At 36.6% G+C, this 13579-nt stretch overlaps 1 protein-coding gene across 1 annotated transcript; it reads right to left on the bottom strand.

Annotated features, from left to right (window-relative positions):
• Positions 1-1031: 1031 nt before the first annotated feature.
• Positions 1032-6353, bottom strand: LOC145631588 (uncharacterized). The gene is made up of 2 exons (XM_081683702.1): positions 5835-6353; positions 1032-1037 (listed from the first exon to the last, which is right to left on the bottom strand). The coding sequence occupies exons 1-2, from the start codon at positions 6351-6353 to the stop codon at positions 1032-1034; spliced, it is 525 nt and encodes a 174-aa protein (XP_081539828.1).
• Between the last annotated feature and the right edge of the window lie 7226 nt (positions 6354-13579).

The raw sequence follows: 13579 nt of genomic DNA on the forward strand, positions 1-13579 counted from the left end.
GTTCCATTTTTGGTTTTTGTGAAGCAAATGGCCATGTTCTTGGAGTTTGTGGTGTATGAGTTTGGATATTTGTAAGCAAGCTTGTTATTTGTATATTTTGTGAATAATGGCAAATGAATAAAAGAAAAATCCATCCAAAGTTAAAAAAGGCAAGGACATTCAGACATTCAAATGAATAATGAAAAATGTCGTCCATAGTTACAAAAGGCAAGGACTTGAATAATGTGAAAAGTTGAGATTACTCAAAGCTAATCTCTTAAATCTTTGGCTAAAAAATTGAAAAGCACCAAAAAAAAAAAAAAAAAAAAAAAAAAAAAGAAGAGAGAAAAGTGAATATGGAAAAGTTCAAAAATATTTTGATGTAATCGTTTCTCCCTATTTTGAGCATTGAGGACAATACTATTTTCTAGCTTGGGGGAGAGCGTTTTACGCTTTTTGTATATATGATTGTGGTTATAGCTTTGAATAGGCTTGGGGGTGTCAGTTTGTTTTTGTTTGGTGATCACTTTGTTTTGGCGTTGAGATTTGGCCAATCTTTCTTCACAACTTAGGTGTACCACCAAATTCTAAATTTTAAGCCTACCCTCAACCCTTTTTCCTTTACATTACAACCTTTGGGAAGCCCTTTTGACCTAGCGGTTGGGTCATATATCGAGGGAGGGCATTATGAGGGCATGTTATCAATAATTCTCGGTGAGATTTGGGTTTAAAATTAACATGCTAACATTAGGTTTCGTTAGATTTATGAGGGCATGTTATCAATAATCCTTTATTTTTCTTTTTCCCAGATACTTTAAAATTAATACCCCAATAATTCTCCCTTTTCCAAACCACTTACTTTAAATAAAAATAGAGGAGAACCATTGGCATTACCGCCACGTGTTAAAATGTTAAGGCTTTATCAAAGTATTGCAGCGGAAATCCAACTTAAATCTTAAAATAATATAATTTAGAAAACCAATAAGTCAAATCTTTCAAATTGGAACCATAAAGGCCCTTATTAAAACCAAACCAATATTCAAAATCCCAAATCATAACTGAAAAAGTAAAACATAAATAAGTTCAACACAAAGTACGAATACTCTCAATCACACTAAACCCTTGACAATGCGTATGTCAAATCCCCGAACTTCACATCATCAAGCTAACTTGTGCAATACTTCTCCCCAATAATACAAGTGTAATAATTGGATCATTACAGGGTCATTGAAAGGCGAAGGCCATGACCAAAAGAAAACCCACATAAAAGCTCGGAATCAGCAAAGCTGAGTACATACAAGCTTCAACGTACAAAACCTAGCATGCTTAATTAATTAAAGTAAATAAACATACAACACAAATTCATTGATCAAGACTCCACACATAGACAAATCAATTGACTCAACATAGTTACTAACCAATTTCAAACACTTGACTCTTTATATTTAGTTTGATTAATTTAAATTGAAGTAAGCAATAGACGAGGTTGTCCAACTCACCAAATCATTTTGGTCCCAAATGACCATTTAAACTAAAAGTTTAGCGCAATGCAAGAATGGGCGTGACTCCATTCTCACAAAGTTAGTCTAGGATCCCATCTAACTTTCATTATAAAATAAAAATGTAAATACCAAAAGTGAAGAGGACATGTTGATCAAACAAGCCACGGAAAGCCACGGGCTACCACCGTGTACCCCGGCCCATAATTGTCAATACTCTAGAAGTGCACACTTTCCAGAGTTTAATTGCTCATCTATGTTTCACTTTACGTGATTACAAATTTAATTAATAGCCGACTCAATCAAATAGACCATACATAAAAATCATACATCAATTCATTTTAATCTTATTTAGGACAATGGTGATCACATCACAAATTGACCTTTAACTCCATTAAACTTCCAAATTATCCAAATTAATGAACATAGTCAACCCACCTAGCCATTTCATCTTAATCCACTTATAATCAACATACTAACAAGTCATGCTTGAGTAATAAATAAAATAATAATAACCTTGTGGAATAATTAATAAATTCATTCCACTTAAATAATTTAATTCCAATCCTTTAATAATCCAAAATATGGTTAGCAAACCAATCCAATAAAAATATGTTTGTATTAACATTCCATACAAACAATTAATCCAATATAATTCAACATGCTTGCATCCATAATTCCATACAAACATAATCAATTCACCAAAACATGTCTCATAAACATAAGTACATGAATTAATTTAATGTATAACCAAACAATTTCCATTCAAGTGTTCTCTAAACATGAAACTAAGTTCTTTTCTTTTGGTACCTAAACATTATATTACTTACAACGAAGTAGACATGTACGTACCTCGTGTATACAATCCTTTGTGCCACTTTTAATCAATTAAAAGTCTCCCAGGGAATAATCACTTCCTAGAAAAACAACCAACAACAAAAAATTAATACTTAACCAAATTTCCAGCAATATAATTTAGATTAAAGTTCTTAAAATTTCCTTAAAAACATGTTTTTATGCTTAATTAATCATTAGAAATTCAATAGCAACAAAAGCCCCAATTTAATTGCTCATTAGAACCCTAAAATCCCAATTTAAATAAATTTAAACCATAGATTTATAATTTATAAAATCTGAAAATTATAATAACAATTAAAATCTAAAATTATTAGTTTAAGACATTAAAAACATGATTTTGATACTAAAAATATAATCTTTATACTACAAAATCAAAACCCAAAACAATATAATAAAAAAAAAGAGAATAAAACAAAAATAAATAGAGAAAGAAGGTGAAGGACGCAGCCATGGTGGCCGACCAGGCTGCTGGTGGTTCGACGACAGGGTCGCCGGCGGTCTGGCGACGGCGGCGGCGCGCCAAAGGTTGTAGCGTGCAGCAGCAAGGAGGAATAAGGAGGAAGGAAAAAAAAAAGAAAAACAAAAAGAAAGGAAAAGAAAAAGAAAAGGAAAATAAAGGAAAAAGAAAAATAAGGGGAAAAGAAAAAAAAATAAAGAAATGAAATAAAGAGAAGAGAATTTACTAACCTTTTTGTGTGGGGGAAATTTTGGGAATTGTAGACACCCATTTGTGTCTCCCCAAAACAAAACCCGATAATGAATACCTTTCATGTCAAATCATTATCGAACAAAGCGAAAGTGTGAAAAGTCTAGTGATGAGGATGTTTTTATTAAAATATCTTTTCTTTCTGTTTTTGAAATGTTTCTTTCTTACCATATTTTTGAAAAACGTGCATTCCAGTTTAGTTTGGTCCATGATATGGTTCCAATAATGGTGTAGTTGGATGGGGCTTGAAAATACCTTTCCAACGATATATTATAAGCCCAATTCCAATGAATAATGAGGAAGTTGTGGCCAAAATACTAAATTGGGCTCGAATCGGATCTTACCTACGGCCCAATGATCATGTGGAGGGTCCAAAGGTCTAATCCTATTCCTAAACTAATTAGGATTAATTAGAAGCTTCTATAAGTTTTTAAAAGATCTTAATTATCCTTTTTGAAAAGATAAGATTAAAGAATTTGAGTTAAATAAAAACTTTCCTTTTTTAAAACTTTCCTTTTTCTTAAATCCTAATTCTATTCGAATTTAAAGATGTCCAAAGACAGTTAGATATTATTTTCGTGCCTCATAATCTTTATCCAAATTTTGATGTTTGGATAGATCTTGAAATTATCTTTCCAATAATATATTATAATATTAAATCCAAGATGTAACGAAAAAGATATGAATGAGATATGAAACTCTATCCAAAACTGACACCCTTCCACTATTTAGGCCACATATTTTTATCTACAAAATATTTTAATCTTATTCTAATTGGGTTGGAAAGTAGACTTCAATATCTTTCCAACGACATATTATATGCCTTATTTGGACTCACGGATCAAAAGATATGATAAAAACAAAAAACATGTGAAACTGATTATTAGCGCTTGGCGACAAGCATTAGCGCATGGCGCTAATGTCCAGCTTCTGGCGCTAATTGAGTTTTATTCTCGTTGAAACTCTAATTCGTTTTTTTATCCATCCGACTTATTTTCTCTATAAATAGCCTCCTAAAATTATGTTTTCAATCATCAATTTTCATCAATTCTCATCAAATATCACCAACTCTCATCAAGAATTTATTGATTCTCTCTCCCTCTTTCTAGCATAGCCTTTTACAAACACAATTCCTCATACATTAGCACTAGAAACATATATCATAATTCGAAGTTTCCTTCGCCCTATACGTGAAAGGTTTTAATTTTTGAGGGTTTGTTCCAAATCTCTATTTCAATTATTTAATTTAATTGTTTTGATTTATTATTTTCCATAAAGTTACTAACGCGTGTATTTTGTTATTAGAAAGAGATACGAGGCATCCAAGTAAGTGATTTAATTGTTTTCATTGATATTATGATATAGAAATCATGTCTAGGTTGTTATTATGATTCCTAGTATCATGTTAGGATGTTTTTCTTAATTTGATGTTTAGAGTGACAACAATAAGTTCCTAGTATCATGTTTAGGGTACAGAATATAATGTCAATTATGATTTCTATGATGCCTTTTATTGTCTTTCCTATAAGTATCATGTTAGGGCTATATAATTTATATTTGATGTTTAGTGACATGCTAGGGTTTGTTATTAATCTTGTTAGCATCAGGCCTAGGATCTTGCTATTATTATGCTTTAACATGATTATTTTTATAATTGTTATGATTATGATTATTATTTTAATTTATTATGTTGCTTGATATATATATTATTGCTATTTCTTGATCACACCTTTTATGCATGTTTAAAGGGAATTGGTACTTGTAATCACTCTTAATAAGATAATTAATAATCTTGTTTAGGGTTAATTTGATTATAATTCAAGTGATCGCCAAAATAGTTTTTTTGTGCATTAAATTCAACCAACATAGATAAACAGGTGTAGGGTAAACCTATTGTTTGCATGTTAGTCAGAAAGCGCACATGAATACGATCAGAATAAAGTAGAGGCCTATTATTAGGGCAGGTTCAATCTCTTTTAGGTTGGATTTGTACCTTCATCCCCGAACTACCAGTCATGGTTCCAGACCTATTGGAGTTGACGATCTCCTGGATCGTTAAGGGGTGTAACCTTCACCCTGTGAACGGTTTACAAGTTCCTAAAACTTGTTGGCGACTCTTTTGCTCTATCTTCTTTCCCTTTGGACGCCACCATGCTTAAGTGTATGATCACAGTGGTGTTCAAGCTAGGGATAATGCTTGAAATATTCCCTACAGGGATGTATGGGGTATTTATAGGGGAGAGTGTTGTAGGGTAAGTAGGAGTAATGGGCTTCATAAAAATAATGGGCCAAAAGAATGAAAGGGGCTTAGCTTTATTTGTATTGACATAAGCTAATGATGGTTCATAAAAACCATAATGTAATAAAATAATTTTCCACCCAAAATAATTTGAAACTTTTTAAAATAAAATCAGGAAAAATAAAAATAAATATTATAAATAAAATAAATTTTCATTTATAAAATATTTAAAAATACGGGGGATTACAGTCTACCCCTCTTAAAAGAAGTTTCGTCCCGAAACTTAGCACAAAATCCCTTAAATTGTACAACTTTTGCATAAAGCCATTTTAAAATTCTCAAAATTATCTTGCTGGAATTCCAATTGTGTCATAATATTGACACTAATATCTTGTCACCATCACAATTTACGCACTTCACTAGATACGTAAACAATAAAATAGCAATGAAAAGCATGAAAACACCACAAAATAGCATGAAATAGGGAAAAAAGCACGAAATTATACACATTCTACCCCCCTTAAAAAACAAGAGTTACGCCCTCGTAACTCACCTCATTAAATAACTTAGGGTATCTCTTTCTCATATCATCCTCGGCCTCCCAAATAGCCTCCTCATACTCTTGGTTTGACCAAAGAACTTTAACAATTTTCACATCCTTATTGCGTGTACTACGCACCTTATGATCCAAAATTATCACAAGCTTTTCCTCATAAGTTAAAGTCTCATCCAATTGAATCGATTCAGGTTGTAGCACGTGCTTAGAATCATGAACATACTTTTTCAATTGAGAGATATGAAACACATCATGCATTTTCTCCAATTCCATAGGTAATGCCAATTTGTAAGCAACTTTGCCTACACGTTCCAAAATTTCATAACGACCTACATACTTGGCGCTCAATTTGCCCTTCTTTCCAAATCTCATCACTCCTTTTGTAGGTGATACTTTCAAAAAGACTTTATCACCCACATTGAACTCATCATCTCGCCTTTTCAAATCGGCATAACATTTCTGCCTATCTTGTGCAGCCTGGATTCTTGAACGAAATAACTTCACTTTATTCACCATTTCCTCAGTATACTCTATTCCTAAAACAAGATTCTCACTATAGTCATTCCAACACACAGGACTGACAAGGGAATAAACGTGTCGTCAATTGTCTATCCCTAGATCAAATACAATTTATACAGCCTAAACAAACCTAATACGAGTATAAGGCAAGCATAGGGGTCGAACCACAGAGAACAGATAAACACCACCAAATGTTATCGACAATTAAGCTAGTCCGGATTAGGAGATAAATAAACTAAAGTCTAAAGATGCTAAAACAAGAAATAAATCATTAAGGGAAATGGTTTAGGTATAGCATTCACTTAAACATAAACAAAGGCATAGAAATTGAATTAATTATGAACTAAACATGCTCGAATATCGAAGTAAAGGATCCAATCTAGCCGCCTTCCGGGGTCAATTGGCTTCTCCTAACATAGCCTCTATGTTTCCACATTAGAACCATATACTAGGAGGTACTATTAAATAACAATCGATAGTAATGAACCTTAACTAAGTCAACTTCCGTTTCTTGTTAGCAAAGATTCACCTTTAATCAACCAACAATGTGCACTTGCAAGAAGATTAAAGATTATCAAGCATATAAAGACTTTAATCACAAATAAATCAATTCTAAACCCTAGAACATGCTCAAGATCCAACTACACCACAACCATCCCCTTAATGGGGAAATTACTCACTAATCATGCTAATAACTAGATTAATTAACAAATAATCAAGAATAAGCATGATTAACAAGCAATACCAACAACTAAAATAATAATAAAAATAAAAATAAAGCAAATAAAAATAGAGGAGAGAGAGTTAGAGATTCTCATTGATTGAATGTGAAAATCTATAAGCAAGATGAGCAATCTTCCTCTTCAATATCCAAGCTCAACAATGGTGAAACCCTTACTTTCTCTCTCTAAACTATCCTAATCCTAACCTAAACCTAGAGAGATAAGCTCTCCTAAAACTAAATTAGAGAATAGAATAGATGGTAATTGAATATCCCCTAATTACCCCAAAAATGGGTATATATACTAAGCTAGGAAAAATAGAAAAAGAAAAGAAAATAAAACTAAAATAAATTAAAAAGGAAAGTAAAATAAGAAACTAAATATAAAAATAAAAGAAATAAATAAGAAAAAGGAAAAAGAAAAGAAAGAAATAAAAATGAAAGAAAAAAGAAAATAAAATAAATAAACCCATAAATTCCCACGAAACATAACCAGCCTCTAATGTTCTTCTTCGAACTTAGGTGCTTGAACTCCATTACCACTGCACACCATCATCACCGCACATCATTATCACAAATCGAAGATCAACGGCCATCACCAAGCTTCAATCGTTCAATCCTACTTAAATATCATGTGAGAAGCTCGTGCTACGGTTCAAAATGAACCCAGCAGACCGCGCCCGCGGAGGACTAGGCCGCGCTCGCGGTGGTCTGAGCCGCGCCATCTACCAGACATCTCTTCGGCATCTACCGAAAGTTGGATAAGGGGTGGAAGGACAGCGCCGCGGCCATGGTAGAAGAAGACGCGCCCGCGGCGGCCTGGGTAGCTGCTTTGAGTTGCGGTGGTGCGTGAATTGGGTGGAGATGGATCAGGGGCTGTTAATTGGTGTGGGTTTTGGTGGACGGTGGTTCAGGTGCGGCTTCTATGGTGGTGTATTGGTGCTGCGGAGAGGTGTATTGTGGTGGCAGCTCCATTGCGGCTGTGAGGGAGCAATTGAGTTGCGGGTTGGTGGTTGTTACGGCTGCTATGTGGTGGTGTTGGTGGCAGCAGCTTTGCGTGAAGATGGAAGGAGGAGGTGTGAGTTGGGTGGCTGAAATTGAGTGGCTGATGGTGGCTGTTTTGGTTGGTGAAAGGAGGCAGCACTGGTGTTGGTTGCGGGGGTGAAATTGGTGGTTGTTATGGCTGCTGTGTGGTGGTGTTGATGGCAGCAGCTGTGCGTGAAGGTGGAAGGATCGGAGGAGGTGTGAGTTGGGTGGCTGAAATTGAGTGGCTGATGGTGACTGTTTTGGTTGGTGAAAGGAATTATTGAAAGCAAAAGAAACGAAATAGAAACAAAGAGAAAGAATGTACACTAACTCACTGTCGTAGGAATCATGGATGCATTTAGCGTATGCATCAAGCCCTTTAAACCCCTATTTTGCCACGGTATGTGAGGACTCCTCACTCATACCGATGAGTTAAACCAAAACCAACGTGCACACCCAGTGTGCCTTATGAGCCTTGGAGAAGTGATGGCACCTCGCTTTGGCGTAGCCTACCATCACCCTCGTTCGGTTGGTAAGTGTTGTTTTGGAAAGGCAAGTTTGACTCAATATTATTAAGGACCTAGAATTTCTATGTTGGTTGATTTAAGTGAACTAAACTAATCATCGCAACATAAGGAAAACCTAAACATGCATCTAACGAAAAATTCACATGTATATAAGCATAAAATATAAAGCGAAATTATAGATGCATATTGGCAACTAGCATGACCCCTTGAATTCTTCAAATCTTCAAAAGGTCTTTATTTGCAATTCAAGGCTTTGTCTTCCAAGATACGCCGTCTTCAAGACTTAACCAAACTATGCAAATACTAGTGTCTACGACTAGGAGTAATCTAAATATTAAGGTACAAAAATACTTAACGGTGCGTAGACCGTATTTAGATTTACAAAAATACATAACGGCACGTAGTCCGTATTTTCTATCCTAATCGGGTCCCACTAGTTGCCATTTCATAAAACCTGTGAGAGAGAATATACATTCCATTCATCCATTCACTATTTGTGAATGGCCCATGCAGTTTACAATATCAAACAAGTAAAATGCATTTAAACAACGCGCGCAGTAGTAACTAATCTAGGTGGTTAATCCGATTAACACGCCTAATTAAAACTAGTCAAAGTTGTTTAACCGATTATGTAATTGACGTCATTAATAATTGAAGCTCCCACTAAATTCCGCATTTCCCTTAATTAATCCAATTAATTAAGTCGAGAGCACCCAAACTTGTCAAAATAAAATTTTCCCAATGCCGCTCAAAACCGAGGCCTAGCCTCCCAAAATTTTAATTAAAATAAACAAAATTAATTAAAATAAATAAAACGGCAAAATAAGCAATATTAAGCCAACCGCATTTCAAGTGGCTTTCGCTTTAAGCGTTTTGCCAAGGAAACTCGAATGATCGCGGCTCATGCAAACCAAGCATACTACGGCTACTCATCTCACCGCACCAAGCATATGCACACACAAAAAACTCCGCACACACGGCCCGTGGCAAGCAGCCATGGGCTGCTGCCACTGCCGCACGCACGCGCACGCACAACCATGGCTGCTGGTGCGTGGCTGCTGCGGCCGTATGCTGCTGCCGCGCGTGTGGTCCCACGCAAGGCGGGGCAGCCACCTTGGCAGCCACATGCTATGCAGCCCGGCTATCCAAGGGTAGTTCTTTGCCTCGTTTTGCGTGCCATGGCCTCGGGATTTGATCCCATTTTGCGAGACATAATTAATTAATTCTAAATTAATTTTAGAACTAACTTAATGAGCAAAAAAAAAAAAAAAATTTAAACAAGTTTTACTTAATAAAATTTCAAAGTGCAAATAACCAAAATAATTCCAAGAACCATTCTTAATTAAATTGGTTTAGCTTGGTGCAATAACAAAGTTGAGGCAATTTCTCACTTTTAATTTAATCAATTTAAATTAAACTTGAGAATTTGACAAAGTAAGGGGAAGTTGGAAAAATATGAACTTTAATGTTCAAATGAAAATTCCAACATCTAAATTTTGTGAATCCTTGAAAATTATATCTTCCAACATGAGGATAGCAAAATTTCTATTACAAAAATTGAAACTTTATGTTTCCAATCAACTCAAAATGATTAAAACAACAAAGTTTAATACAAAATAACATGGAATTTAGTGGTTTTTAAAGTTTCAATCACTTATCACAAATAAAGATTGAATCTTTAACACTTAGGAAGCCTCAAAACAAAAATTTTCACACTAAAAAGCAATCAGTTTGCAATTATGTGAAAATAAATCAACCTTTAAGCATCAAATACTACCAAGTAAGTGTGCTTTAAGGGGACTTAAAAAGCAGAAAATAATTCAAATAATCAACCACATAATCAACAAGTTATGCCATTAATTTCAAGGTTAGAAAAGACCTTTCCAGAACACCTTTTCCACCCAAAATTCACTATTTTTGGGCGAAAATCTGGGTTCTGGGCCAAATTCGACATTAAAAACGGGATTAAAATAAATAAAACCGAGCTACTAATCTAATTAGCAACTTAAACCAGAAAAATAAGCCAAAATAAACCTTGAAAAACATGATTATAAAAATAAACGAGCGGGGCTCCGATACCGCTGTTGGAGTTTGGTGAGTCCGACTCACCGCGGAAACAACCCCGACCCAAGGAACCACTCGTAATTAATAAACCCATAAAGCATAAATAAATAAACACAAGAAAAGGAAGAACGAATCATACCCTTGAAGCGAGCTTCGCCCTCTCAAAACGGGCTCTTACTTGAAAGCCTTGAGCACCGCAAATGCCGTGCCTCCAACGGTATCCACCCACAAAGGACGAACACGAATTTTTAGGTCCGCTACCTTGGAGTTAGCAAGGTCCGACCAAAACCCAAGTGTTAATGGAGTTTAAGAGTTTTTCCCAAAATATGGAATGCTCTTTCTAACTCCCACTCAAGCACTTTACTCTAAATCCCAAGGTTGGTATTTATAGAGGAAAGTATGAGTGGGAATTTCTATCCCATCAATGTGGGATCATGAAATTCCACAAATTAATTTAAAGCTAAATTAAATTAAAATTGCAAACTAATAATAAATCTACAAGTGGCATTACCATGTGAAATGGGTTGGTGAGGACCACATGGAGAGTAGGGGACCATACTTGCTCCCCACTCAACACTCTCCTTGTGCCACATGTCCTTACCCACTTGCTCCCATATTCCTCAAGCTTCCCCATAGTGACCGGCCCTATGGCCCAGCCACGAGCCCAGCCCAAGCCCAGCCCCGCACCAAGATGCGGGCTGCTACTGTGCGTGGCTGCTAGTGCGTGCGCTGCTAGCACACCTAGCTTGCGGCAGCTAGCTGCTGCACGCACCACGTGCACGCGGCTGCTAGATTCTGCTGTGCGTGGCTGCTAGCACGGTGCGCTAGTACGCACCTATCCAGCCATGCTAGGCTCGGCTTGGTGCGCTTGCTAGCCACCTATGCTTGGACATTTTTGCCCCTAGCATTCGGATGCTCGGGGCATTCCGATGCTAGGGGTATTTTGGGAATATGGTCGATTAATTATTATTTTGCGCGTCTCGTCTTTTTATTATTTTTGACTCGACTTCCGACGATCGGTTTCGACGCTCCAAGCTCGAATTACCGACGTCTAAATATTTAACACTCGGGCGACGAATTAATTTCTTCCGAATTAATTCGTCGAGTCGGTTCGTATATTTTGCTTGGGTGTGACCCGAAGGGTTCAGTCAAGATTAAGTTGTAATATTAATTATATTAATATTACTGATCGAAAGCGGCCTCCACCCAGGCATTCCGATCACTTGACCTTACTGAATATATTAGCTTTCTAATAATTCTGAACCCGCTATAAGAATAATACACTTGTTCGAAGGACACCATTCCTTTCATTGATGATCCTAAATTGATTGAATTGTTGCAATTAAATTGGTTGACATAGTTATGCATGTGGTTAATTAGACTATGAGTGATTAACTTATAAGATTAATCTAGATTGCATTGCAAATTTCAATGACATGAACCCTTGATTTGAGAATTGCTTTAATTGATTGAATTTGATTGTGATTTTTCCTTGTTAGCCATTCATAGTGAACCCTAGCTTGGCTTATAGGAGATATATTTTGGATTCCTTTTATTGCATTTATTGTTTGTCCTTTGTGAAGTTTGAATCGATTGAGTGATCTATCAATTAGCATAATCATTGAGCTTGCATGTGGAACCTATATCCCTAGTGTTTAGCATATTGAATTTCTCATTTTGTCTAGTTTCTTAATACTTTAGTTACCAACCATAACCATCTACATTCTTTGAACTAGCTTGACATACGCTATAGCTTGCACCTACACATTCCTTTGGGTTCGACCCTTGACTTACCATATACTCGTATTAGGTTGGTTGAGTGTTTACAAATTTAGTTTGGCTCTAGGAAAGGGTATATAAGGACCTCCAACCGAGCCCTGCCTTAGCTCGACCGGTCTTGGTTCCTCGGGCACTAAAGGGGCCTTGCCCTTGTCTTTTGCCCTAACCCCAAAACTGTGACTTCCAAATGGAACGGGGTGGGGGAGTCGATGGGTTCGGCAATTACTATGCCGACCCTAGGTCTTATCGACCTGAGATCTTGAGAGAAGGGAGGAGCAAGAGTTTGCTCGGCCTCAACAGAAGGGCCTGGCTAATTTGGGTATAATGCCTCAGCAGCAGCCGAAGACTGTGGCAGATTTTGGCCAAATAGAATACGGTGGTGGTGCAATGACTGCTCGGTTTGATTTTGGTCAGGTTGACCTGTGACCATTCTAGGAGGAGAGTGGGGTAAAGAAGTCGGTAACTCATCCGCTCCAAAGATCGAGTTAGCAAATAAAGCGCGGGTTACACTTGGACCCCTCCAAGAAGTGGAGGTGCCTAATTAATTCTAGCGTTCTTCACAAGAGGTGGTCACTTTGACCACCGAGCACGCACTACCATTAATAGTAGTGGTGGTGTCTGTGTTTGTGTTTGAGGTGTTGGTCTCCAAGTCCGTGTTGTTCAAATCATAGGAGGCCAAAGGTTGAATAATAATGCCATCAGGATTTTTAGCAGCATGAAGGTCGTGCGTTTGCCTCGTACGCGCTATGTTTGGCTACAAGGACACAGAAGAATAGGTGGGGGTGAGTTGGTACGCATTAGAAATGGACCCACTGCATAAAGACGAGGACTCGTCCTCGTCCACTCTAGATTCCTTTGTCCCAGGCAAACATACGGTTTCATGAGGAGAAACGGAGGAGGCCGAGTGTTGATCCAAGATGTTTGAAAAAATTAAGCAAAAAGTGAAAAGAAAATTAAAGAAGAAAGGAAGAGTACTCAGTTAACTTTGTCCGAGTAGAAGGTTAAAAAACTTGAAAAGTGCTTGGGAGGTCTTGGATGAAGAAAGGCCGGAAAACTCGAAATCTTTAACGGAAAACTCGAACGTGCGGCGGAGCTCTCAAAGATTC

The sequence above is a fragment of the Chenopodium album genome, chromosome 1, assembly GCF_948465745.1.
Source record: "Chenopodium album chromosome 1, dcCheAlbu1.1, whole genome shotgun sequence".
Classification (NCBI taxonomy): Eukaryota; Viridiplantae; Streptophyta; class Magnoliopsida; order Caryophyllales; family Amaranthaceae; genus Chenopodium; species Chenopodium album.

What these genes read in the sequence shown, in the direction of transcription:
- LOC145631588 (XM_081683702.1), bottom strand. Translation starts at nt 6,353, where the DNA reads ATGGTGAATAAAGTGAAGTTATTTCGTTCAAGAATCCAGGCTGCACAA.